We start from the raw sequence: 27,844 nt of genomic DNA on the forward strand, positions 1-27,844 counted from the left end.
TTTATCACATTGTGTCCTAAATGTGACATCTCGATGTAAATTCTGTGAAAACGGATTTTTTAATACTTTCTTTCTATTTTGAAACTCGCCCCAGTCCTCTCTCAAAAATCGGAGAAAATGCGTTTGGTGCGCACTTTCTGCAGCTCTACCGCAAAAACGAGTACGGTGACCCCCATTTTTTATTTCATGATTTTAATAAGGACAGTGCTTCCTTTCGATGAGAAAAAAATTGGCACAAATCTATGTTCAGTTTTTTGCAATTCTACTAAATTGTACGGATTGAGCCATCACGGGTCGAAAAGCGCGCGTCCAATTTAATTCTACTTTGGAGCGTAAAGTAAAAGGAAGGGCATTAAAAGGCATTTTTCTGGTACGTAAGTTGATAAACAATACATTAAAGTCAAATTCTGTGTGATGTCACATGCATCATCGAAAAAATCTCTCCTTTTTGTCTAGTTTTGCGCTGCCCGCGGTTTTTGTAAAAGGGTCCTAAATAGCCGTATTCGTGAGCATTGTGAAGTCAAAACGAGCACGGTGACCCCCACTTTTTATTACTTTTTTATCATCTTCTTGACTTGTTACATCAGTGTACCAAGTTTTAGCTAAAATCTATGTTAGGTTCTTTTACTATGGAATCACCTTAAGTTAAACTGTTTTCATTTCTCAATATATGCAAAATTGAAAATAATTTTTTAATTTATTTTTTTAAATGATCATAGCCTGCAATCAAGAGCCTTTTTGTTTTCGGGGAAAGAGCCTTCCGTTCATTTAATTACACTCCCGATGACTCGAACATTTTTCGATTTCTCTAGAAGTTCAGGTTATCTGATCGGGAGTCGATCGGGAGTCGACTGTATTCGGCTTCGTGTCGGAGCGCGCGATGGTTATCGCGCGCGCTTTGTCATTGCTACACCAGCATTGTGATGCTCACAGCTATGCAAGAAACTTTTCATTCTATCCTTTGCGCAAAGTTTTGGATTTTTTTCACCCTCAAAATTAAAAAACCCTGGACGCACTGAATTTTGAAAACCTTCCATTTTCACTGTAAGTACAATATCTAACGAAATCGAGGCTGTACATTTCAAAGGCTTGTTGTCCAATCAGGATGCAGATTTAGCGTCTGACTGCAAAGCAACGGCTTGGGTTTATAGAAGAGTTTTGTGCTGTTGTTTTGATCATTAATCCTCAAGACCTACGAATTTTCCGTCCTTATGGATAGATTTAGAGGATGAGTGACTTGAATTTGTAGAGAAAAGGTTTGTATCGTTTTTTTGCATTGTGGCTTTGTCTTCCATTCTTGTTGGTGAAGTCAATGTTTCGGCGCCAAATTCGAGTGTCACGACAGAGAGTTTTCCTCGACGCAATAACCTTGTTCATTTCATAAAAATTTGTGGTAAGTTTTCGCTAACGGCGTACTAAGAGAAAAAAGAAACATTGTCCTTGGAGCTAACTGTTGAATTGAGCATTCCAATTCAATTTTAAAGATAATGTCTTTTGTAAATTGTACACACAAGGGGGTTGAATTGCACATATTTTGTCACATGTCAGCTTGTAAATGGCTAAAATGCAAGGGGATTCCACCATCTCTTTTCTTGTCTGACAGCACGGACTGTATCCGCCTTTTGTTACATTCAAAATTTTTTCAGTAAACTGTATTTGTTGGAAGTATTTGTATCATGGGCGATTTAAATGCTAAGATTAGTAAGGCTTATAGAAACATTCACAGCACTGTTCGCTTTGGATAAAAGCTTACGGCAAGATCGTGAATCGTTAAGTTTAAATAATTGACTTTTATAAGTCTAATCGTACCAAATTATTAGTTTATTATGTGCTGTCTTTCTTTAGTAGGAGTTTCGAAAGCCTCTTGTTAACGTAGTGTGCTAATGTAGTCAACAGAACAGCTGTGTTTTATACACCATCTGATTCCTCATTCAAGTTTTGTCCAAAAGCGCTTTACAAAGCAAAGTGGGAAAGTCAAGATAATCTGTAATGTGCAAGAAGTAGATGTAGAATTGTGTTGCGGATCTTGAGGAGAAATGTTCACAACACATGTGCATGGAAACAGAAGGGGAAACAGAGAGTGTTAACTTTGCTATTCCTATTCACAAACATACATGTGTGTGTACAAGTAGAGACATTCAGTCTCTCAAGATCCTTGTTTCCTCGTGTATATCATATGGAATTGTCAATTATCTTCTACTTACTTGATATCTTAATAACATTTTATAGCTTTGCAAGGGTCTGTGATACACATATTTCTAGTAACATTTTATTAGTGAATTTCTCATACAGATCTGTGCACTAATGATGACAGCAGAGGGACGCAAGTCTCCTGTCCATGTCCATGTGGACAGAGAGACCCCTGTTCATGTGCATCTTAAAAAGAAGAAAAAGGGAAAGCCCGGTGTTCCAACAGCTGTAGAGGTGTGTTGAAATTCTGTATTTTTTCGGATTCTTAAGAAAATGTAAAGACATTTGCAAGAGTTCAACAAATTAGTCCACTTGCCAATGTTTTTCAAACACTGCAAAATGAGTGATTGATAAGAAGAAGAATCACTCAGAAAATTAATTATCCTTCTTGAGGAAAAAAAAAGAAGAAAAAATTGGAGAAAGGCTGGGGTCAGTCCCTTTTATGGCTTGTACAGGGATGTGCTGCTGGACAGGGTATGGTTTTTGACCTCTCTGTTGTGAAAAGGGTATATAATTTTGTGCAAGTCTGTTCTAAACAGGATATATAATTTCGTGGGAGTCTGTCCTGATTATAAACAGGGTAACTACTTGCACAATTGATTTGATTTGGCTGATGAAATTTGTTAGTCCTTTATACAAAAGCAATGACTATAAGGTAAATTTGCTCTATTGCAATTGCCAGTGAATGGCTTTAAAACAAAATGGCATGCATTTTGTCCTTTGTCCTAAACAAGGTAATAAAATTAAGGATGTTGTCCTTGAAGGGTATGTATTTTAGGATTTTTTTTCCTAAACAGGGTCAAGGTTTCAAACCCTCAGTAGTTCACCTATACCCAAATATTAGTTAAGTACCCCCTCCCTGGGGAGGGTGCGGGGTGGGGAAGAGCTATTGTTTGTTCCATTGTTGCAAAAACCCTGTCCTTATAAAGTCTCTCCCATTGGTTGTAGCCAAGAAATTAAAAGTAGGCATGCACAAGCAATGCCAGTAAAAGCCCCATGGTACCACCTTCTTGGTGTTTGTAGAGGAAAATCCTCCTCTTTCATATGCCCTTAGACTAACCTGCTCTCTGCTCTCCTTCGATAAATATAAAATTTAAAAATGTTTAGAACATGGAACTTTCTTTAATAAGTGAGATTGATGATTCTTTTTATAGCAACGACTCAAGACCAAGAGAATGAGTGGTTTGACAAAATCTGTCGTAAGTACAGTTATATGGCATGTGGTTTGGTTACAAACTTATTAATTTTATATACTTCCATGGACCATTCTGGCTATATCAGAATAAAACTGTGCATAGAAACCTGCAGTCTGTTAATGTGAGGTATTTATTTAGACAGAATCCATCAGAAAATTGAGTAATTTTTTTGGACAAAAACCTTGTAACAGAATATTCAAAGCCATATCACATTATTTTTTGCACTTTTTAAGGGCTATAGAGGTAATTTGTTTTCTCTAATAACGCCAAAGACAATTTCTTATGCAAGCCTGTGAAAATAAATTCAAATTTCACAGGAATTGAGAAAACACAGGTAAAATCATCATGCATATTGGGTTTCATTTTGTGAAATTTGAAGTTTTTGAAGTTTGTTTTCATGGGCTCCTATAAGAACCTTTTCTTTGGAGTTATTTCAGATAACTTATTACATTTATAGCCCCCAAAAAGTGTAAAAAAAAGACTGCAATATGCTTGAAATTATTCTGGTACAAGGTTTCTGTCCACTGAAAATTAACATTGATTATTAAATTTCCCGATGGATTCCATCTTAATATATTTTACAAATCAATGCATTATTGGGCTAATTACTATTTTATTACAGCAAACACCTATCCAAGACACCAAATTTTCCCAGTCATGCAAATCACTACAGTATATGTCGAATCTCTCGAAAGCGACTGTGACCACATTTTTCGATGACAGTTTTAGAATTTTCCATTGCTTTTAACCTCTTGTTAGTAACTCCTTGACCCATGGTTTGATCGGTATGTTCGCTGAATGTACCACACTACTCAGAGTATGCAAAGAACAGCTACAACATTACAGAATATTATTTTTTTATACAACATGAACAATGCTGTGTTCTAAGAAAAATTGAAGGGACACCAGTCCTCTGAATCTGTAAAATCCGGGGTGCCCAGCATATGATCTGTTTGGAAAAACTAAGATTTTCTAGTTGCCCAAGATCAAAAGTTGGGTGCCATGGGCTCTTCTACGCCTAACCCTAATAACTTTACATATTGTAACTTAGAAATTGCATGCAATGAATCTCTTTCAAAATGTACATGTAAATTAATGTTGTTAAACCTTTTAAGGAAGGGCGCCCTTGTGAATGAATTCTCATTCAGCTATACATGTAAGTGACCACCTCTTATATAAGCGTCTACTAAATATTCCGATCATTGGTCGCTTACAGGGGGTTTGACTGTAGTCTGTTAATAAATGCTATAAGTTACGAGTCAAAAATAAATATTATTACAATTTATCATTGATATTATTAATATTGTTTATTTGTAAAATTGACTTGGCATTTTTAATATTCTTGACATTTCAGGGACAGAGAAAAGCCATGAAATCCTCAGGTTCTCCACCCTTTGTACCCCCTCCTGGAAGAACATCAAGAAGGCCCTTTGCTTGGGAGGTTGGTAACGTAACTTTTTTTTTTCCATAAAAATGAGGTAAATAATATAGTAAATTATAAGCCCTCCCTGTTGGACATTAAATTTTTTTAGTTTCATTAGTCAAGGAAATGTGTTTTGTCAAGCCTAGGGACTTACTGTTGTCCTTTCATCCTCATCATCACCACCACTACTCTTAATGTGCCAAAGGGCACTAGTGCCATGATATACAGTCACTTTCCTCTGGCAACAAAGAAATATTAGTTTTGGCTACTACTCTCATACACAAAGGAAAATGTGTATACATGTATTCATTGAACCGAGGTCTACAGCTGTAGGATACAGGGCTCAAACAAAAGCCCCATCAAGTAATCCAGAACTAGTAGAATTTCAAGCTGGGCAAGTAATTTTTAGAACTCCACACACTTGCCCACCTTAAAGGGTCCAAATCATCCTCTAACAAAATCATTAACTAAGACAAGCAATAAGTGGCCCTGGGTTAGGCAAAATGTGAGAGCTGCTTGCCCAAAGGACAAGCTGGAATGAAAGTTTGTTTTCGAGCCCTGGGATTAAGGTAATAATTGAAGCACAAAGTTAATCATTATATACGATTTTGCATTTTAATTTTGTATTTCAGCTGTACTTTATTTTTGTTTATTAGGGTAGTTCTCATCGTTTGGAAATAAGTCCTCCTGCTGGAGGTGGAACTTTACGAATGGAAGATCTTTCAACCTCTGAGGTACAAAGTAACAGACCTGTTATGAAAATCATTGTAATTATGTGCCTTTATATGCAACAAAAATTGAACACTTTTAGGAGTGAATTCAATACTTACCTTTGCAGAAATACAGTACAGTGAAACCTTGTTAATGCAGACACTGGTGAGGGGGCCAGAGAAAGTGTCCATATTATAAACGGGCTGTCTGTATGAAGCAGGTCACGTTATTTAAATAAAAAATAAACCCTCCTTTTATTTGAACAAAATAATAAACAAATAAAACAGGACAATAGCTTTGTCAAATTACAGTTTTGTAAACATCTCTATAAACCTTCACAAAGCATTCATTAATTGCAGACTAAGTCTGTGGAAACACTCAAAAGTTGCTCATCTATACATTGTAGCATATACTTACTCAAAGACTGTTCTCTGCATATCTCCTTTGATGCCAAAATATGTGAAAATAGTCTGAAATTGACATCTACTGACTACAATTCATCCTATCATGTGTACTGTGGTGCTTGAAATACTAACACGCTGTCAACACAATTAACTTTTAATATTAGAGAGGTTGTAATGTTACAGCTGTAAATATGTGTGGAAATAGGTTTGATAGAGCAAGGTTTGCAAGAGCTTGATCAAAGTGTAAAAGTATTTTTATTTTATTTGTATGAATACTCTAAAACTTACCAGGAAGAGGAAGTAAATGGAAGGATAAGATCTTATGAGAAAAAAATTGGCAGTTTGATGACAGAAGTTGGATCTCTGAAGAGTGAGGTTTGTCAAAGTTTAGGTCCTCAGTCATGACTAATTTTAAACTTACCAATTTTACACTTTCGCCAGTTTCCTACCCATCCCATCAAATCGCAATATGGTCTTACCCATTTAGTTGCATGTGCATGCAATGGATAGAAATAGACATGGTCTCTTTATAATGGCCACTTAATTATTAATTTGTTCTCTGAGGGCACAGTCTATACACATACTCTTGTTTCAGAGTCTGAATAATGGCCACTTTGAAAATGTAAGGGACCCTTTTTTCCAACTTTCTGCTGGGAACAGTTAGCGAAAATCCATCAACACAGCTAAAAAGAACACCTGAAAATTAGTAAGGATGCCAAGTTTGAAAGTGATTAGCTTAAAACTAACAAAGAAATAGCTTCACCAGATTTTACAGACGTTTGTATCATGGTTGGGGCAAGCTCGTGACCCCCCCCCCCCTCTCCTCCAACTTACAAAGGTCTGTAAAATTTTTGTGACTTTGTGGAGCAATTATCTTAACTGGCTTTTAAGAAATCACCTTTAGACTTGGTAAGTTCCCAAGTATTTAAGCACTCTTTTTTTTCTTTTCTCCAAAAATACCCTCATGCATTTATTTTCAAGATGACCACTATCAAAACGTTTCACTGTACTCTGGAATAGAGATAATGGATATAGATGGTGTTGAAGTGTTAAAACACTACATGTGGGGATATTTAAAAACCGTCTTTTTTCAAGGGTGTCTTAAATCATGTTCCGGCCTTGAAGTTAGCAGTTTGTACCTTTTTCTTAGAGGGATATTCGTAGGGCCAGACAAGCTGTAGAAAAGAAAGATGAGCAGCTGAATGCTTCTAGAAGGATTCTTGAGGTGCAAGAAGATGAACTTTTGGTATGCCACTGTTATTGTCTAGTTTCTTTTTTATGATTCCTCAATCAGGTTTTTGCACATGTGATAGTAGTTTACTGGTCATTTTATAAATTGAAAATGGTCTTTCAGCACCTATTGATTGCCAGTAAGCTATGCAAACCACAAGGCCTTAGCTAGAGCTGTTCTTTGCCCCTCTTAGGGTTACAAGCAAGAATTGAAAGCTACTGTCAAGGAAAATGAGGCTCTACGACATTCAATAGAGAAATGGAAAGAAGATGCCAATGTGTCAAGGTTGGTGACATGTGTCAAAATCTGCAATCTGCAAGTAACATACCTTCCGTGTCATTTGTTTGTGCCTGCATGCAGTGCAGCTATTTTCAAGTGTTTTTCGCAAAATCGTCTGCCATACCAATACAATATGTAATTATGTCAGTACCTTAAAAGCCTGTTCTTAAGAGAACTTTCCACATCTCAGCTGATCTTTTTTTTCACCATCTTGATTACTGCTTCACCTTGCAGGACGGAAGTGGGTAAATTAGCTGGAGAGAGAGCTTCACTCTTGAAGAAACTGGTAGAGGTGGAAATGGATGGCAAGGCAGCTGGCGAACAACTAATAAAACTAAGAGACACTATTCGAAAGTTAAAGGAGGTAAAGCTACTTAACACGTCCTTGACGTAACTGACTTCTACCATGATAACACTGCCTTAATTTTACACAAAACAAAACAATTTCTCAGGCATGTAAGTCGGTCTTCTTTTTCCAACCAGGACAAACGCATGTCAGCTGCTGATACTACCCTGTTGACAAGACAAAGAGAAATGTTGCTTCAGAAGTTAGACGAGTTTGAAAGAACTAACAAAGCGTTACGAAGACTACTTAGAGAACAACAGGCCACAGAGGTATTGCAGAGCAACTTGATCCTTGATTCGCGTTTAGGCTTTTGTAGTCACCGTCGTTGTTGTTTTCTGCGTTTGCGTTTTTCTGTGGATTGGTTATTTTTTTATCTTCCTTTTGCTCATGAAGCCGTTGCAGGCGTTTGTTATGACAGTTGCAAAGTGGAGTTCCCTCGCTGTTTACGCTGTTCTCGCCATTTTTTTGCCCTTTCCGTCTTTGTGCCGTCTGTTCTTCCTCTTCGCCCGGACCGGTCAAGTTAAACCTGGTTTCAGTGACTGAAGAAAAAATTCTGGACGAAAACCATCGTTACAGAATACAGATCGTAATCCGGCACTAGTCAGGGAGAGGAATTTTTTTTGCCTACCATTACCTTCTTCAGGTTGGAAATTGTTGTGGATAAGCCTCCAGCAATAACTGAGTAGGGCCATTTATACGAGGAAAAATAAGACGCGTCTTAAATAAGACAAGAACTGTACCATTTATGCGAGCATGTCTTATCTAATAAGACGCGTCTTAGCTAAGCCGCGTCTTATTTTAGACGAAATGTGCCGTTTATACGGAAAGTTCGCGTCTTATGTAAAGCGCGTCTTATTTTTCCTCGTATAAATGGCCCTAGTGACCTTCAAGTAAGCTGGCCTGGACAATCTAAAACAGCATAGAAATTGCATCGACTCAAACGACGGCCCATATTCTGGTTTTCTACAGCTCCTCAAAGGAATGGCACGAAACGGAACTATTTGATATTCCAACTGGAATTTCAGCCAGATTTTCCTTCGTAACTATCAAAGTGGTAATCACCCTTTTTCATGCAGTATACTGTACGTTTCTCCTGATTGAAAGTCTACTGAGCTGTTTAAAAATGGCTAAAGGAACTTGCTGTTTTCTTTCTTGCTCAACAGGAAGAACACGATCACTTACGAAAACAACAAGAAGTGTTACTTAAGAGACTAACACAGTCCGACACTAGTAATGAGGTAAAAATGCGGTGTTGATAAATTATATCACATTTGAAAAAAAAAAAACACTCTATTTGAGACTCAACGTATTTAGCACGAAAGTTGAGGACTATTTTTACCTCTCCTACTGGAGACGGGACCGAGCCAGGCGAAGGTCTAGTGCCTCCATTTCTCAGTTATTTTAAGAACCTGAGAATACTCCCGGCCTCGGTAATCGAACCCGCGACCTCCCGCTCTGCAGTTAGGCGCTGTACCGACTGAGCTAATCCTGCCGCATCATTCAGTATATGAATTTCGGATTTGAAAGAAGCCAGCCTTTATCGTTTGCGCCGAGTAGTGGTACAAAAAATTGTTTACCGTTACTGCGGCCTCATTATTTCCTCCCAAGTGAACAAAACGAATATAGCCATTTTCTTAAAATGTAAAAATTTCCTCAATGCTACCGCGTCATTAAAATGCCAACCGTTTTGGGTGGCCACTTGACCATACGAGACCCATACGGGGAGTCCTGGGTCTGTGGGTGTTGTCAGGTATAAGAAGATCAGAGTACAACGACGGCGCCGAAAAAGTTGCTTGAAAAGTGAATTCGCCTTCTTTCAATCTTCATCGCGATTTTTCTCCTGGAGTTGAATTCCCAGGAACCATATCCAAGTTGAGAAAGAGAAAGACAATTTCGACATTGCTTGTTTACGTCCTCCATAAAAAGTGAAATCAGGCATTTTCCCGTCTTAGTCGCACAGTGACAGCAACGAAATGTACAAAAAAGTTTGCTGCACGTGCAGACCTATTATAAAACTATTCCTTTTTCTAAAGTAAAGTTCTCGTTCCCGTCGCCGTCGTCGCATCTTAACGTCCCTATTACCTTCCATGACATCTTGACGTAACAATAAGCGGCAATCGCAATTAGTTTCCTTTTTTTCTCAGCGTTTACAGGTGGAAGTGACTGAGAGAGACAGACAAATAGAAACGTTACTGGCACAAGTAGAAGCTGATAAGGTTGGTGTGATTCTAGACATCTTAGCCAATGTTCACAGTATACCGGAATCGGATACCTTTTCGTACCAACACGACAAGCTACCCGGTGTCGTGTGAACACCTATCGATATATGACTCTTGTCAGGGGCATCCAACGTCAATTTTCGGAAAATATCTGTTGGGAAGACGATTTGAGATCTATAATTTTCGGAACATTTGTTGTAAAATTTCTTGCTTGCCTGCCTCTCCTAGGATTTTCGAACATCTAAAAAAAGGTATAATTGCCAATTTTCAACGGATTTTTACCCTAAAAAGGTCATCTAGAATTTTCTGGAGCCTTTTTTCTGGCAGAAATTTTCGAAAAGGTAAGTTTTGATCTTTATATTTTTTGGATCACTAGACTTTCAGCTAGGAAATCCGAACAGATGAAAAATTTTTAGGGGATAAAAATATGCCTATATCTACCGTTTAAATACTAAAATACGTTTAACAATGCTATGTTTAAGTGGTTTTGAACTATATTCTCGTTGGGTGCCCCTGTCTTGTCTTCACTATAGAGATCTACGTGGCGCACCGTTCCAAAAACCGCGCCAAAATCACCGTTTTATGTGTGAACAGAAGCCCAATCCAAAATGGTTTTCCCGCCGGCGCGAAAGCTATCCGGTATAATGAGAACATGGATAGCCTGGTCAGTGTAAAACTATAACAACACTCAACGTATACCTTATCTTCAGTTTAAACAGAATTTTCCCGAAAATGCCGGGTTAAGACAGAACAATTCTAAAGAGATAACAAACACACTTTGGAGGGTAGAGGGTAAGAACTCATACATTATCTTTTGTTTATTTGTTTTGTTTGGTCTGCGTTACAGGATCAAGCTGTTGCGTTTGAAGACCTCAAGAAAACCATGGAAACAACGCGAGCCCATCTTCAAAACCAACTCCGTTCTAAGGAAATGGAATGCGGCAGATTGTCGGTACAGATTAGGGTAAGGATTTATTTAATATAGCTTTTTTATTCTTTGATTAAAGAATTGAAGACTGTATTAGAAATTAAGTGTTGTACCCGTATTCTGAAATACTGGCCTGCGAGCAAGCTCTTCATTGGGGGATATCGCCAGAAGTCACGCGCGCCCAGGACACGAGAAGAGACGAAGAAGCGCAGTATGGCGTTCTCGCGCGGCTTGCTTCGCCCGACACTCAAAATAGAGAGCTTGCTAGCAGACTACCAAATACCTGTTATCGAGTCGGGGTTTTGATTGGAGACATATTTTATCTTAGCCTGCGTTTCTCGCCCGTAGCGGAAGGCAATGAAGAAAGTTTGAGAAGTGGAGCTGTATTCATAGGCTACACTTCCCTTATGTATTTTTTTTCTTCTTCTTCTTTTTTTTTCTAGAGCCTTGAAGATCAATATGAACATGGAAGATTAGAATTGGAACATATGCAGGGTTTAATCGCCGCACAAAGGGTAGCTATATAATAAGTATATTTGTTTTGCCCTAGTTTTTTTCTCTCTCTCTCTCTCTCCCTTCTCTTCTTCCTTTTAACTCATTAAATTTTTGTACAAGAGGCTAAATTGGCAATAGCTCATTACAAGACTCACTGAAGAGAGGTCCTCTCTGTATGTTACCGAACGGTCATTGTTTCTTCACGTCTCTTTCTAAATTACATGCTACAAGTGACAGACGTCACTGGAACTTTTTCATGCACGCTCATTCAAGGAAAAATTGTATTACGTAAAACTTGGTTTTACGGCTCTGGTACAGCGTAGAAATCAATAAGCGATTTAAACCGAGAAAATGCTAATAAATATGCAAATCGGTTTGTTTTGCAACAATATCTTGTTTATATTCTAATTTCATCGCATCTTACTTCTCCTCAGGAAAAAAACGGCAGAGAAAAAGAAGCTCTCAAGAAAGCTGCAAGGTAATTGAAAGGGAGCAGACTAAAGAGGCTTACTAGTTAGATAAAGCACCGCGCTAGCGGCGAACGTCAGCAAGCCGTTTGTTGTAAGCTTCCCGTCGACAGAACTGGAAACTATGTACAAGAATTGTCTAGAATATTTGAAAATTAGCTACTTTTTTAGGTATTAAACTAAATGTTTTCATATTTCTTAATTTTTGTTTGAAACTGAGTAAAAGACGTATGATACTCGGCAAGTGTTCTCGGTCGCCGTTCACAGTGACTGGACAAAACAGTACAGAGAAGTTGTCATCTTTCTTTGCTCGAATTTCAAACTCTTTTAGCTTTACAAACAGTACCTGTAGAAGAAGGATGCTAAACGAAACATAGCTCGATCAAAACAAGAAATAGTCGTTATCCTCGTTGCGCTGAAGCGGCTGCCGGCAAACGCGGGAAAAATCAGTTCACGTGACCCTCTCTGCCGTTCGCGGGGAAAAAAATACGCGGTGAATGTAAAAGACCACCCTGCGAGAAAACAGAGCCTCCTTTAGCCTGAGAAAACAGCCGACATTTGGCGACGCTACCACTGGTTTCCCCGCCAAATGACATCTGAGAAACGAGCGCAGAAATTCCATACTGATAGAACGTCACAACCCAAGTCTGGGTAGCGCTTATGATTGGTTGAATAATATTTCCCGCGCGACACGACCTATCAGAAGCACTACCCAGATCTGGGTAGTGACGCGTCATCAGTATGGTATTTCTACGCTCGTTTCTGAGACGTCATTTGGGTGGGGAAACCAGTAGTAGCGTCGCCAAATGTCGGCTGTTTTCTCAGGCTAAGCCTACGTAATTTCTTGCGTTTTGAAATAACAGTTGGGTTCCCGCAGAGCGCTACAACTGAGCAAAGTTGTTGACATACTTTTTACAGGGTACAGAAAGACCGTGTGAGTGAGAGAGAAAAGGATTTAGAAGTTTTACAAGAAAAGTTAGCTGAAAAGGTACGGTATTCGGCTGGTTAAAGTGTGGCGACAAAGTTCAGCTTAGAGGGTTTCTCTTGCAACAAAATTTCTAAATATTTTCGTATTTTTAGGATATCGCGCTGAGTGAGACCAGGAGAGCAGAAGCAAGTTTAAAAGAAGAAAAAGGCGACGCTGATCTCGAAATTAGAACATTAAAAAGGTAAGTAAACCAACAAAGTTGTAGGAACCAAGGAACCTTGTCCATTTTGTATCATTCTTGAAAAAGCCTCAACGACAACGTGCTCAACCTCATCCCCAGGATCTTTCTTTCCAGTATCCATCCAATGTATGGGAACGAGGTTGAACAGGTCCTTTGCCGATACGGACTCTAATTTCTTCCCCCCCCCCCCCCCCCCCCCCCCTCCAACCTTCCCGAGTGTCATTGTGTTACAGTCCATAATCACTGTTTTCTTTATCTGTCAGTCGCATGAAGGAACTTCATGAATTAGTGGAGACCACGGAAAAAGCTTCCCAGGTAACATGATCAGGCTATTGTACAGCTATTGAGCGAGGCTAATTCGGCTTTATCATTATACTATAAACTGCCGCTCATATCCCCACATATCACTGCCGATAGCTTGTTTCGAAGCGCCTTTTCTGTTACGGTTACAAACCCCCTCGACTAAAAGTACCTCCGTTTATAAGCCCTTCTAAAACCCCTTACGAAGATGTATAAGCAACAGTTAACGTTTGCCGAGCTGAACTTTGGCTTAACTCTGGAATCCTACTTGAAGGAAATAACCGATAAAAAACTGACTTAACTGACGAGGGCAGAACATCGACATGTCAGATGGAACAGGTACAACGTCACAAAACCAGCGCAACACTTTGACCACACAGACAGCGAGCAGAAGAAAGTTGATTCTTAACCAGTGCTACCAGCCAGGATTATCTGTTTCCATTTTATTAAAACTGATCGATATAGCTGCTCGGAAATAGGACCTGCAGTGAGATTTTTGTTGTTTTTGTTGTAGAAAAAAAATGGGGGTCTTCGTACTCGTTTAGGAGCAGGAGAAACTTGGATATACCAATAACTCCTTAGAATACCAACATGATTATAATTTCTGGCTCACCCACTGTCTTCCCCTACCCTGAACTTCGCGCTCACTCTTGTTTCATTTGCCAATTGCTGCTTTCCTTGAATTTTGTGTAATGAGAATAGAAAGGCTGTGAACAGTCATTTGCTCTAAGACTTCCTAGAATAGTCAACCCATGAGCCGCACCAACGGAAACAGATCCATATTTAATTTATAGCTGCTTCAAGGAAAAAGTGTTGGCAAGAACTGATCAACGTTTACCTTTGTTTGATGGTTTCAGAGTAACAGCGAGACCTTAACTGCTAAACTGAGCACAAGAACTCAAGAGGTTAACGCTCTCAGACTGGAAAATGAACAACTCAAAGTAAGTGAATAGGAAGGTAACCTATCCTTCTGGAACACTGAGCCGCAACTTTGAATCCGCCAGAAAACCAAGTTAATGTGTCATTAACGATGCCTATAAGAAAGAGATAAAATATTGTCACAGTCAGTCTTTAGTCAGATTAAAAATGAGTTGTAGCAAGGTACAGTCGAAGCTCTCCTTGCGACCACTCTCGTAAACGACCAGCTCTAGTTACGACCACATTTGTGAAACCCCGTTGGAACTGTTATAAAAAGCTCTCGCAAGGGACCGCGATCACTTTGGTATTAGCCAACTGGACTTTTCCCTTGTTTTTAAGCTCTCGTAAGCGACCACTCAACTCATTCTTGCACCAGTATTTAAAAGTTGGACCTAAAGTGTAGCCGTGCTTTTTTCTTTATGAATTATTAATGAGTTTTGAAGCTAACGTAAGCGGGCCACCCTCTATTGTTTTACCATGTAGTCGCTAACGAGAGCTCATTACTTGGGCGGAGGGCCAAGTAAAGGTTTCGCGACGCTCAAGAATGTCGCAAAGTTGTTCACGAAGTGAGACCGGAATTGCTTCGAAATACCTCGAGAGGATAAATTGAAAAACCTCAGTACAACTTGCACGTTCTTATTTTGAACGAGCATGTCCAGACATTTACGATTCTATCTCAGCAAAATAAGGTAGACATTACATAACGTTTACAAACGATTTACAGTAACTGTTGTCAGTGATTTAAAAAAAGCGATTTTGAAATAAACGCCGTATTGGAAACGCTAAGAATTTAATAAACGCGGCAGCGTGAAATCGAATAAATACGGTAATATCTTGCACTGGTGGGCTTCGTGCGGGAAATGGAAGAAAAGGTGCAAAAATAATCGCTTGGTTCAATTGAAAATGATTGGAACGATAAAATGGTTTAAAATGGAGCAAGTGGTGAAAATTACTTGGTTTGCCGCTATCTTGACTTCTAGTTTTATTAACTTAAACGATGGCCACAACGGCTACAAGCGTTGGTTCGCTTGCTTCTTAGCAAAAAAAATGTCAAAAATCGATCATTTGTGATCTTCTGAAAGTATCAAGGAAAGGGCAGGCTTTGAAGTTTTTTGTTGCTGTTACTGTTCGCATCGTGTTTAAGCAGCGAGTAACGAGAGATACGATCTAGCCAAAAAATGTGGTGTCTCCTATCAATCTTGTTCTCACAAGTATTTTTTTTTAAAGGCTGACATCGCTGCATTAGAAGAGCGGCTTCACGATGAAGAACAAAGGGCCTCTAGCAAGGTAAGACCCTGCTGTAAATATTGTCCGCTGCTTTGAATTTTTCGAGGTAGGTTTACGGTGTTACGGATGGTGCATCGCTAAATGGCATGGGCTGCAACGAGACATTTACCGACGATGACATACATGATAAGAAACACAAAAAGCTTTGCCGACAACGTGTTGTACTTGCGAGGACACAGGTTTGTATAACTGACAAGTGACAAATAACTACATACGTGTTTGTTCGCTTTCCTGTCGCCATCTTAAAGAAGACGAAAAGCACGCAAAGCAGGGATAGTTTGCTTTTCATTTTGTTTTTCATCATAAACCGCTTCAAAAAAGAGGCTGAATTGTTAGGCTTTGGTTTAAAGGATTATTAAAAGCAGTGATTTGACAATTTTGTCAATGTAGCATCTTTTGATTTACTAGTCATTCAAAATATTTCTCCGTTTCTAATTGGCTCAAATCCTTCCATTAATTCTCCATAACCAGCAAACATGGACCAAACTAGGTAGACGTTTTGCGATATCCGATAAAATGATGTCAATAGTCCAGACTATCGCCAGATAAATGCACAGCAACCGAGAAGCCCTGGGAACGAGGTTAAACGGAACAGCAGCTTGTTAGTGTATTGCTTACTATACCTGCTTGTATTACTGGGTGTTCTTTGAAAATATACAACTCCGAATAAAGATGATTTAAACGAATTTAGACAAATCTAACTCAGAATTCAAACGTTTTTGTTCATTATGATACATTCCTGCAAACATTGATGAGTGAGGTCTAATTTTTTACGAGCTTCGACTGATGTCTGCTTCAGCAAAATTGCGCACAGAAACTAGTCACAAATTTGATGGGGGTGTAACTGTTCATATTCCTTGCGATTCAATTCGATTTCAATTATTGTCTTTCGGTTTCGATTATTTCGATTCGATTATGTAAATGTTTCTTAATTCTTATAACATAACGTGTAATGTTAACAACATGCAACCCTAAACCCTCAATTTAAGAATAGTAACAGGGACAGGAGGATTCACAGTCGCTTGGTTCGTCGCCATGTTTGAGAACCTGACAAAGATAATTTGCCTTATTTGGAAATTCTCAAGGGGTGGTTGAAGGACAGCATTTTTACCGGGCAACACAAAATGGCACGCCAACTGCTATCGTCTTTGCTCGTCAATCACAAACGCACATTTTAAAGAGTTCTGGATTCTGATTTTACAATATAATAACTCACTGAGGGCACCCTGGAAAAGGTATGCAAAAATCGAAGGAAAATCGAAACGTGGAAGCAAAGGATCGTGAATCGAACCGAACGGTCATAATCGCGATTAATCGAGAATTCGATTAATCGGCTTGACTTCAGTGGGGCTGAATAATGGCTCTGAGGGCATATAAGAAGAATAAGATGACTAGGAGGGTCAGAAATAGTTTTAATTAGGTGCACACTTGTAATCATTAGAAGGGATAGTTAGTGTCAGTGTAGTTAGCTTGTTAGTGAGTCAGTTGTCATGCATGTGGCAGGTCAAGGCGGCTCAAGAAAAGGTCACAGATTTATTAACAAACATGAAGCATTATGATGAAATGGTGGAGCAGTACAAATTTAAGGTACAGTAATGAACAACTTTTTCGCTGAGAAGTTGCTTATAGTTGCCTAATATGCATTTTTGCCCAGCAGCTCAGTGTTCTAAAGAAAGTTTATGCAAAGTGAAGTTGTTTATTTTTCACCGTTTTTAGAGAATGTGAATTTTTTTTTCCCTCAAGGCTATAGTCCTTAGTGTCAAATCCGTCTTTATCGTCACTTATCTGTAGCTGAAGTATCGCACCAAATTGTTTAAGCACCCAGTGGGAACTAAATAATACTGAGGAATAAAGGTTCGAAAACTTTTGTCAGACTTTCGTCCTTGTCTGCAACTTACATTTTCTGCACATTAGCAACTTCCAAGCTTTTTGGCGGGAACACAAAGTGGTGCAGACTCGCAACCATTTCCCAACGGCTTATAACATCCGCCGCTGACCCTACTGCCCGCAAGTGAGGAGTCAGATTTCTTTGTAACGAGTGCATATACCTTTATCACGGTTAGGTGAACACATCAGAAACAGAGGTTAGTCATCTTCACGATAGCGTCAGCGAGTACCAAGCGAAGTTAGAGCAGCTTAGAAAACAGGTAGATCGTTAGAGTAAAAAGCCGGTATTCAAACCGCTGAACAGTTAGATGTATTATCAGTTCATGCAATACTTTTCTTGAGAGTGAATGCGATGTGTTTGCTTCTAAATAAATCAGAGTTTTGCGTTTCCATGCATTGTTTAAGTGTTCCCTCTGTTTTATCCAGCTGCGCAACTCTAAATTATCCTTTGAATAAATAGAAATGTACGTGGAAACATATCTTGCATCGAAAAGAAGGTTTAACTGACGCCTTACTGATTTAATGTTTATTTATCATAACTTTATGGCTGTTTCGAAATCCCTAAACTGCTAGCACAGGAAAGGGGCAGGGGAGAGGGCTGTTAACGATTTACTGATTTCGGTAGTATTGTATGCCATCAAATCTGTTTTGTTCTTTTTTAATGTCACTGCACAGCATCGATCTGACAAAGATGAAATTAAAAATCTGAAAGTTTGCTCCGGGGAGTACGAAGTTATGCTTCATGCATACAAGAACCAGGTAGATGACATGTAGATAATTCAGGCAACAGGAGGCACCACTCAGACAGAAGTACTTAGCTAATAAAGACAACATTATATATGCGATATTACTGAAGTGATATTTGCTCATATTTCCCTGCCGGATCACATTATGAGAAGCAAAACCTTAGGAAAATTGCCAGCAAAAGAAACGAACAGACAACAAGACAAAAGTATGATCAATTATGTAGTAAGACGAATCCTCTAATCATACGAATCCACGCTCCAACTATGTTTGTTCACTCAGAACAGCTCAGCGAATTCAATATAACTCATTGTTATATTCCTAGACTTTTACTCAACTAAACAGGGACTGCCATTGGTTGATTCTTGGTCACGTGGCCTTGACTAAAATCAAATGTATCCCGATCGTGATTGATCGTGATACATTAAACAATGTATCCCGCTCGGGATACATTGCAGCACGTGATCAAAGCATGGTGGAAAGTGCTGTGACAGAAGGCGGGAAAAACACCGCCAGGTCCAGCCAGTTTTCTTTTTCGTGAATAAACACAACAACACAAAAACGAAGCCTCAAGCTAAAAAGCAACGATTTTTAAAGTTATCCCAGAAGCTCCCAGAAGAAAAACAGCAGCTAGTGGAGGAAAAAGATGCAGATAATATGAGGAAAGTACTTTTGTTTGTAAATCATTCATTCAGTGATTTTGAGAATTAAATTTGCGTTGTTATAAGTACCGAGTCGACTGTTTTAGTTCGCTCCGGTTATTCTTTTGTTGCTGTTGAAGTGAAAGTCTAGAAATATAACAAAACACTTAATGTCAGGTCCCTCGGGAAACCAGTTAGTTTTGTTTTCCCTCGAGTCCTGATGTTTCCCTCGACTTCGTCTCGGGAAACATCAGGACTCTTGGGAAAACAAAACTAACTGTTTCCCTCGGGATCTGACATTAAGTGTATAGTATTAAAGCACAGGATGCCTAATGAAATATTTAAATCGAGATTATTGGTCGTCTCGTGAGGAAGTTGATTTGTTTTGGCCTAGTAATCGTTACTAAGACAACACAAATCACATTCCTTACTAAGTAATGATCGACTCTCCTTTTGTAGATGTTTATGTTTATGCCGAACATTAACTCTCAGAATATCTTGATTATTATGGTGCGGTGGTGTTAAGTTTTAGAATAGTTACAATAATGAGGTAGTCTGTTAAATGTAGGCAATTGAGGGAGCTAACGTCACTTGGATTTATCCGGCAGATAGTAAGTTACGAGGCGGAAATAAATAACTTGAAGGCAAACGTCAATCATTCAAATCATTTGTTGGAGAACCACAGAACAAGGGTAGGTATAACGATAAAAGGTTAAACTTGTCTACCAACCGTGCGCCGAGTTATGCACATACAGAGCTCCATGTGCTGTCTAATTGTCTTCATCTGTTTTTATGGCTGGAAATGCCACCTTAAAATGATGCGAAATCGTGTTTTCGAGGAAAAATGTATGGTGAATTTGGAAGGCTATTCGGCCACACCCTTTGATATGCTCTTTTACTGAAAGACAGTCGAATTTCCATTGTAAGCTACCATCTCCCATATACGACCAACTCTCCAAAACACCAAATTTGTTTCAGTCAAGCACAACGGTTGGAACCTCCCGTAAGCGACCGCTACCACGTTCATGTCGAATTTTCCATTGTTAGTTTTCACCCTCTTGTAAGCGACCACTTGGAGTATGGTTTGATCTCTTTGTTGGCTGAATGTCCTACACTACTCAGACTATGCAGAGAACGTTTACACGTGTTGTAACTTAAAAATTGCATGCTTTGAATTCTCTTCCAAAATGTACATGTTTTTAAACCTTTTCTAGGAGGAGACCGTTTGTTAGGGACTTTAAGATTCAATGACGCGACTGCAACTATAACGTCTAAAAAACAATAGTTTTAATAAGCAAAACAACTACTTTGCACGTGCATCACGCTTTTTTGTATATTTCTTTGCCGTTTTTGCACGAGTACGACGTGAAAATGCCTAATTTCGTGTTTTATGCATGGAGAACGTAAACAAGGAACGACGAAATTTTATCTCGGTTTCAGAACTTGAATATGGTCCCTTGGAAATAAAATTCACGAAGGTTCGCGTATATTTGACAAAAATAGGTAAGTAGGAAGAATTGCGATAAAAAAAATAAGACTAAAAGAACGCAAATTCACTTTTTAAGCGACATTCTCTTTGCTGTTGCGTCGTTTGATCTTAAAGTCCCAAATAATTATCGTAAGCGACCAATAAGTTTTCGTATTCTGGGTGGTCGCTTGCTAGGGGTTCGACTGTATTTCTGTTCCTGATCCTGTCATTCACAGTTTACGTACAGCCAAGTTGAGATTGCTCAGCTCCACACAGCTGTTAAGGAGTACGAAGATATTATTCGCGAGTATAAAGTACAGGTAGGGTAGATAGGGAGATAGTCCAGTAAGCTGTAATGTGCAGGGAGAGAGGTATTAGAGATAGAGTAGTTTGGACGATAATTACCAAGTCATTCTTTTTTGTTTTGTTTTTGTTTTTGTCTTTGGCGTCGTTTTGTTTTGTTTTGTTTTATTTTATTTATTTTTTGTTTGTTTGTTGTGAATGAAAATGCATCAGTTAATTAGAATCTTCCACTCATATACGCCGGCATTGCGTTGTTGCAACAAGGAAACGTTAAAATCTGAAACAAGAAACCTTCCAAACTCTTGGCAACTCCAAAATGGTGCATATAGCAACCAGCCCCTTTTAAAGGCAAATATCCCTTCTCCTCTGCCTGTCTTGCTATCGATGTGCCATGAAGTTTGAAACGCAACAGCAGGCCTGAGTTAAGGCTGCTTCATCTTATTCGCTATCACTGCACGTCACAGCTTTGAAGAGTGCAGACGTGAGAGCGTGCGGCGTCCTGTAGGTAAATTACCAGGCATCTATGCAACCACGCCTCTAATGTACAAGTATGCACAAGATCGAGGTCAGGTGTGGTACCAGCTAAAATGTCGCCCTCGATTTTGGAGGTCACATTTTTGAACGCCTGAGCGTCTAAGTTCATACGTTTTCGGTTTACCGTGGTTTTATGTGCCCACGAATTTCCAATATGAGACACCGTACATCCTCTACTCCCGCCCAGCCCCGCCCCCACCCCTCCCTGCCTTCATGCGAATTGATCGGATATGGTGGATTCATGTGCTGGAAGTTCAGATATATTTGTTGATCTTCGAATGCATAACTTCCAACTTCTTTTGCCAAGTTCTTCGTGGAGAATCGATACCATTATCTTCGCTAAACTAAAAAAGCCCCTCCTCCCCCATCAAAGGTGCTTGAAATAAATAAGCCCAGGGGGCTTAGTAGAGGATTTACGGTATAATTGTTATTTGTCAACAGATCGACAAGTATCGTAGGGAAGCTGAAGAAATGAAAAATAGATTGTACGAGTACGAAGCGGATACACAACGAATGCAACAGGAAAATGCTCTGGAGAACGAAAAGGTAAATATCGCAAGTTTACATGTTTGAATGACTCAGACAAGATATTGCTTGAGACAGGAGCGGGGAAGGATGTAAGTTTCTGTTTACAGCTATTTCGAGAAAGTTTGTCGGAAAACATGTGTACGCGACAGCCCCGAAGGGTAATATGGGATATGATCAATACACTGTTCCTGACGACTGTAGCTGTCGAACCTACTTTTGTTGCTTTCCTTTAGCACTCGCAAACACATTTCCATGGCCTTTCGTGCCAATTCTTTCAAATTTCTTTGAAAAAAAAGAGAACTTAAAACCACCCACAATGCCTTTCAGGATTGTCGCGTGCACTTTTCCCGACAACCTTTCTCGAAATAGCTGTATATGCACTATCATTACGTATAAGCTTATACATATATTTTATTTCAGGTTAAGCTGAAAATGCAACAAAGGCTTCAAGAGCTCGAACCCCTTGCGGATCTACTGAAGGTAACTTTTTCTTTTTAACTCGTTATGAGGATAATATTCTTTACTTCACATGCACAATAGGTAAAAAATTTAAAACTGAATAATCGCAGGTGATTTTCGTAGGCAAGCTTCTTTTTCAGGGTCTTGACGCGCCTGGAAGCGACATGGCGAGCTCTCTCCTTCGCAGGGGCTCCCACTTGGTATCCAATACACCAATCGAAGAAAAAATAACGGAAAGCTCGCCCATCGTTCCCCGAGCGCTTTCTTTTTTCCCTCTCCCTAGCCCCCTTGGGACACAAAGAGGCCGCTGCGGAGGAATTGCACAAGCCAATTTCCCCAGTTTGTTTGCATAGTGACATGTATGCGACATGTGACAATTCTTATCGGACTGACAAGTAGTTTTCAGCTGTCTGATTGGCTTGCGTAGATTATGACTCGCTATTTAGATAATATACTGATTTTCCGTTTACTTCATCAAAGACTCAAAAGTTTCGCTCAATGCTGCCCTGTACGCATCCCCTTTCCTTCTCTTTTTGCAACTCATTGACCGACACGTAGTTTGTATTCTAGTTTTCAACATCACCATAAGAAAAGGATTTATTTCTTGCTGTTTGAAGCCGTTAGAGAAATGTATAAAGAAAAAACTTGAACATTCTTTAGGTGGCTTGAGTTATTGGGAACTAGCCTGCGTAGCAGGCGCAAAAAGAGTAGGGAAAGGGGGTAGAGTGAGAAAGGCGCGAAAGGGAACCTTTCTCCACAATCCCCCCCTTTTTTCCTTCCTCTCAATCCTGTACTTGGTAACTAACTACGCGAGACTTTTTTCTATTTTGCTAGACAACGGACGTTCGACTGCAAGAATCTCAAGAGAGGATGATGGCGTATGATAGACGCTCCAGCGAGCAGACTAAGCTTATATCTGAGCTGACACAGAAGGTACAAAATGTTGTGATTTTGAAGTCGTGATATGTCGGTACCTAATTAAAGAAAACGCATGTGTTTTCCTTTCAGTCTAATAATCCCTCTCTCCGGAAACCTCCCGATTGTGGGCCAAACTTCACAGAACCAATTCTTCTATATTGAATACTGTGTGATGAGAGTGTCCTTCTGGTTTCTGTATTGAGGATGTAAGCCGGTGTAGATCCGCCCTTTCCCCACACTGAAGGGGTGGGGGGGGGGGCGGCTTTAAACAGGTTAAGGAGGTTGGACTGAAGCTCTGTTGTTTATGTGCCTTTCTAGTTGTCAATGCCATGGTGGCTACTTAAACTTCGAGTTATGAACATGTATAGGGGCACGGTGTCAATATGTAGATTCCCCTGTCTGTTTGTTTGGAAGTATTGGAAGAAAAAAACCTCTTAGATTGATTAGGCAATTATAATGCAGAAGGAATTTGGTGTTTGATCACTACTAGTTCCCAAAAAACTGAAGAAAATAAACCCCTCTTAAGAGATATATCATTTGAAAAGAGGGGGATTACGGACTCTGGGAAATCAGGTCTTGTGGATTCGTTGTTTAAACCCTGGAAATTATATTCGATCTCTGATATGTCTTTGTACACACTTAAGGTGGAGATGCAGACAGACCAATTAGAACATCTACGGGAAAAAGTAAGAACAGCGCAGGACGAGACTAGAAGCGTTCAAGCAAAGAACGAACTCTTGGAGAGGTTTGTTGACCAAGAACCTTAATTTGCCATGTTTGTGCTAACACACCGCAGCAATACTCCCACCTCTTTCTTTAATTTTCAGGAAATTGTCAGATTCTGATCAGCAGAACAGGGAACTTATTGGTGTGATCAGCAAGAAAGAGGAGTCTTTATATCAATCACAGGTTCGATCGATTTTTAGACTTATGGAATGTAGTGTCAGTCACTCAAAGTGAAACGAAATTCCATCCAAATGTATGAATAGTGTTAGGACGCACCCACACAAGCCAAAAGAAGATAAATGAATTCTTGACATGTTGATGAATCTAACCCACGATTTACGGGCTAGATAATCTTGCCTTACAGAATGAGCTAGGAGGCCAAACTTGAACAGTTCTTGGGTATTTTGTTGAAGATCTCGTAACCGTATTTCCACAATAGCGAAATCTCTTGCGATTTTTCTTGTATAGCAATGTTTTTGTTATGTTTTGATAAAGATCACGTTAGCCTGAGAAACGGCTGTTTTCGCATGCTACTTTCACTTGTACAATATCGTTAATGCTTGGTCTCGATTTGAATTTAATAGCAAAGATTTGAGGATCTTCGAGCGGAGAATATCAGGCTGAATCAACAGCTGGAGTCATCAGTGCTTGAAGCTAGAAGACAAGTGGACAGTCAAAAGGAAAAAGCGCTCGTTAAGGTGACAAAATTATTTTCGACTTATAAGAAGTGAGGAATCTAAAATTTCCTGCCATTGAAATGAAAACAGATGCTGGTAAAGTAACACCCGTATTTAGAGGACGCCCTTAAAAGGGCTGTGATGTCACGGCGTGATTCGCTAAGGAACTTAACGTCAGTGAGGAGTGTACTCGTGAATGACAAAATCACAGTTTCCTACCGAACAAATATCTTTCCCAGAGCATTATATCAATCCAACCAGCGTTACAAAAAACAAAAATGAACTTTGAAAAGTTGCTAGGCTAACAAGTTTTCAAAGAACACAATTACAATGTGGTTTTTAAAACCTTTTTCAAATTTGTCTATCTGTGTCTTCTTTTGCATTTGCCGCGTTATGTATTCAAAGTAGACAGACTGCAAATTATATTAGCTGCTAAAAAATATATATATCTACGTGTCGCAACTGTTCATCAGTATTGCTTCTTTTAGGGCCTGTTTACATGGAGGTGGGGGACCCCATGTAGGTGAGGTAACCCGCCTGTCCATAAAATCTCTCTTTTTAATTTGATCACGTTTAAATAATATGGGTGGGGTGACCCGCCACATGTTACCTCACATATGTGGGGTCCCCCACCTCCATGTAAACAGGCCCTTATTGAATTGAGCCGTTATTTTTATGTTTCATACAAATAAGTGGAAGCTCTCACTATTACAGACACCTCTATTGAGGACCGTTTCCTTGGTCCCAAACACAGCCAGCTTCATACAAACTCTACCTTCATATAAAGGACGCTTCCCGTCTATGCGAACTCTTGACTTTGTCTCTTTCGTATCACTTCGAGTCGCTTACTCCCTCAGTGACGTCACTACCCGAAAACTGGGTAGTGATTTTGGTTGGTTGATTGTCCAGTCGTTCGCATTATTATGTATATTTATGAGCAATTGTCGTGCGACTGTCGTTTGATTTTCCGCGGATCGAACGCTTACTTGGAGTTAAAAAATGTTGGCAATCTTTATCGTAAACAGCAAAATTGCTCTTGTCTTTGAAACTATGACTTGTTAAATTGAACTGCGAATGAACAGTCAATGCTGAGAGTCGGTAGGTTTTCATTTAGCGCCGCTTTGTGGTTGCAGCAGTGATTTCGTTTATGCAAAGCAACAGTGATCGATTTTTGTGAGATTTACAATTCGAACTTCCGCTCATTTCCTCCGTAGAATGTAATGATTCTGTTAGCTTTTCCTTCTTGTTTTCTGACTTTCTTTGTTCGTCGTTAAGGACCAAATAGCTTCTTTTCAATTAAAGCAAATTGCTGTGGTCTTAAAGTGTTCTGTGTCAGGTGTGTGTATTTCATTGCGTGATTGATTATTGAATTATGGCGCTATACATCAGATACATGCAACAAATTCGTTCAGAGTACTGCATGCAGTTAACAGTTTGAACGTTAAACATGAATTACGATTTGAGAATAAAGCAATTCTATACCATGGAGACATTTCCGGAAGATATTTTTTCGTTTGCTAGTTGAAAATCGTGTTTTACTTTTTGAACGAATTAAAGCAAAGGAGTAGTGACGTCATTGGACGGCATTAACGGCTCGTCGATTCAGACGTCGCTGAGGGAGTGAGCGGTTCGAGGTGATGTCGGAAATTCAGGCTATCTATCGGAGGTATTTCTTGTAATTACGTCTCATTTTGCTTTGATTTCGTAGGAGAGAGCTGCACAGGCGCGTATCACAGACCTGGAAGCTCAACTGAGTCGTGCTACTGCGACAGCGACGCAACTCAAAAGAAGTAAAGACGAGGTAATCTGGCACTAGTAATACAGTAATGACGCAAGCACAGGTACATGTAATACGCAGGCGCAGTAACCTGCCAATCACTGGTGCCTTTTGTCACTGTTTTTCCAAACAAAAGAGTCTAAGCTAAGAGATCGGAGTTCATCCCAGAACGTAATGTTCCTTTTTTTTTCTTTATACGCCCATCACGCTAACCTGGAAGCTGCGAGAGGAGTTTTCTCTCGAGTGTAATAGACTGCGAGCAGTCTCTTATTTTTCGTTTGAGTCACAAAAAATCGAGAGCGCGTTGACGTGAGCGGCAAAGTTGAGGAGAACGACGGCGGTCGCCCTTTTTCTCTTCACCTCCTCTCTGCCATTTAACCACAAATTTGCATAATTTTACCTTTTCGCTCGCCGCGCTGGCCTTTGAAGAAAGAAGGATGACTGCTCGTGATGTACACGTGTATGTGGCAAGATACTTTGGTGTCAGCTGCAGGCCGACAGATCTTCGGCCCAAACCGGAAACTACCCATGAAAAGTCTTGGCAACCAAGCTACCATCACCTATAACCTGGGCAGGAGGCGTCGAAAGTGGTAGAGGATTTCTCCCTCTCCCCCTCCTCCTCGCCTTTTTACGCCTCCCACGCGGGCTACATTACGCATGCTCCCCATATCCGTACCTGATCCTAGTGTTATCTTTTACTTCAGGCTGAGCGGCGATACAATTCCAAGTTATACGACATGAGGGACAGATTGGACCAGGCGAACAGCACAACACGAAGCATGCAAAACTATGTGTCCTTTCTGAAATCATCTTACTCAAACGTATTCGATGAACTCGAGTCTCCAAGATGACCAACAGCATAGCTGGGAAATATTTACGGGCTGCAAACGGTTTTTATTCATGACAAAAATGTATTTAACTTTTTATACACTTAAGTGAACGAAAAAACGTGGTTTTAAGTTGTCACTTAAGTTCGTGTATGTGCTGAATCACTTTCATTTATGTTCAACTTACAACATTAGAGTACTAACAGCGATAACGCATATATTATTCACCATACCTTACTGAGTGAATTTCACTTTTTCCATATTCTCGATCATTTCTATTCCGTCTTACAGTTTTAGGTATTTATCTTCACAAAATATCAGTCAAACATCCATCATATTACAGGACAACCTTGTGTCCTTTTATTGGCAACTTTCCCTGTCCATTTTTTGTTTCCTCTGCGTTAGACATTTCAAGCGTACATTGTGTAATTCCCTAGATTAGTTTATGTCATACGAATTGAAAGGTAAATTTTACATGATATTTTAGTTAATTTTTCCACTTTTTAAGAAAATCTTGGTACGAAATGAGATGTGTAATTTACTGTTCTAATCTTAATCGACATGTGAACGAAAGGGCATGATCACTTTATGAAAGAAAAATTGATAAAGAGGAAGTGTGCCCTAAGTTATGTTTGTCTTTAACCTTTGATGCGGTAGCCTCCCCGCAGACGTCCGTTGGGGTTCGTTTGTCAAATGCGTGACAAACGAACCCCAACGGACGTCTGCGGGGAGGCTATTGATGCGGTCGCCTTTGGCCTTTACTCGGAACCCTGTTTACAGAGGAAAGAGACA

At 39.6% G+C, this 27,844-nt stretch overlaps 1 protein-coding gene across 2 annotated transcripts; it reads left to right on the top strand.

Annotated features, from left to right (window-relative positions):
• The first annotated feature begins 1,119 nt into the window (after window positions 1-1,119).
• On the top strand, window positions 1,120-27,681 carry LOC140937746 (outer dense fiber protein 2-like). Of its 2 annotated transcripts, none has more exons than XM_073387308.1 (28): window positions 1,120-1,256; window positions 2,293-2,424; window positions 3,345-3,389; window positions 4,741-4,827; window positions 5,466-5,543; window positions 6,216-6,299; window positions 7,075-7,170; window positions 7,349-7,440; window positions 7,669-7,798; window positions 7,918-8,049; window positions 8,944-9,018; window positions 9,925-9,996; window positions 10,847-10,963; window positions 11,371-11,442; window positions 11,857-11,900; window positions 12,808-12,877; window positions 12,970-13,058; window positions 13,322-13,373; window positions 14,216-14,299; window positions 15,504-15,563; window positions 21,582-21,686; window positions 22,089-22,148; window positions 22,962-23,060; window positions 23,690-23,790; window positions 23,873-23,954; window positions 24,356-24,469; window positions 26,157-26,249; window positions 26,930-27,681. In XM_073387308.1, the coding sequence occupies exons 2-28, from the start codon at window positions 2,305-2,307 to the stop codon at window positions 27,074-27,076; spliced, it is 2,400 nt and encodes a 799-aa protein (XP_073243409.1). In that variant the 5' UTR covers window positions 1,120-1,256; window positions 2,293-2,304; the 3' UTR covers window positions 27,077-27,681. The 2 variants fall into 2 exon arrangements, with proteins under 2 accessions (XP_073243409.1, XP_073243410.1); XM_073387309.1 differs by lacking the exon at window positions 1,120-1,256 and adding an exon at window positions 1,269-1,393.
• Window positions 27,682-27,844: the final 163 nt, after the last annotated feature.

This window comes from Porites lutea, chromosome 5 (assembly GCF_958299795.1).
Source record: "Porites lutea chromosome 5, jaPorLute2.1, whole genome shotgun sequence".
NCBI classification, from domain to species: Eukaryota; Metazoa; Cnidaria; class Anthozoa; order Scleractinia; family Poritidae; genus Porites; species Porites lutea.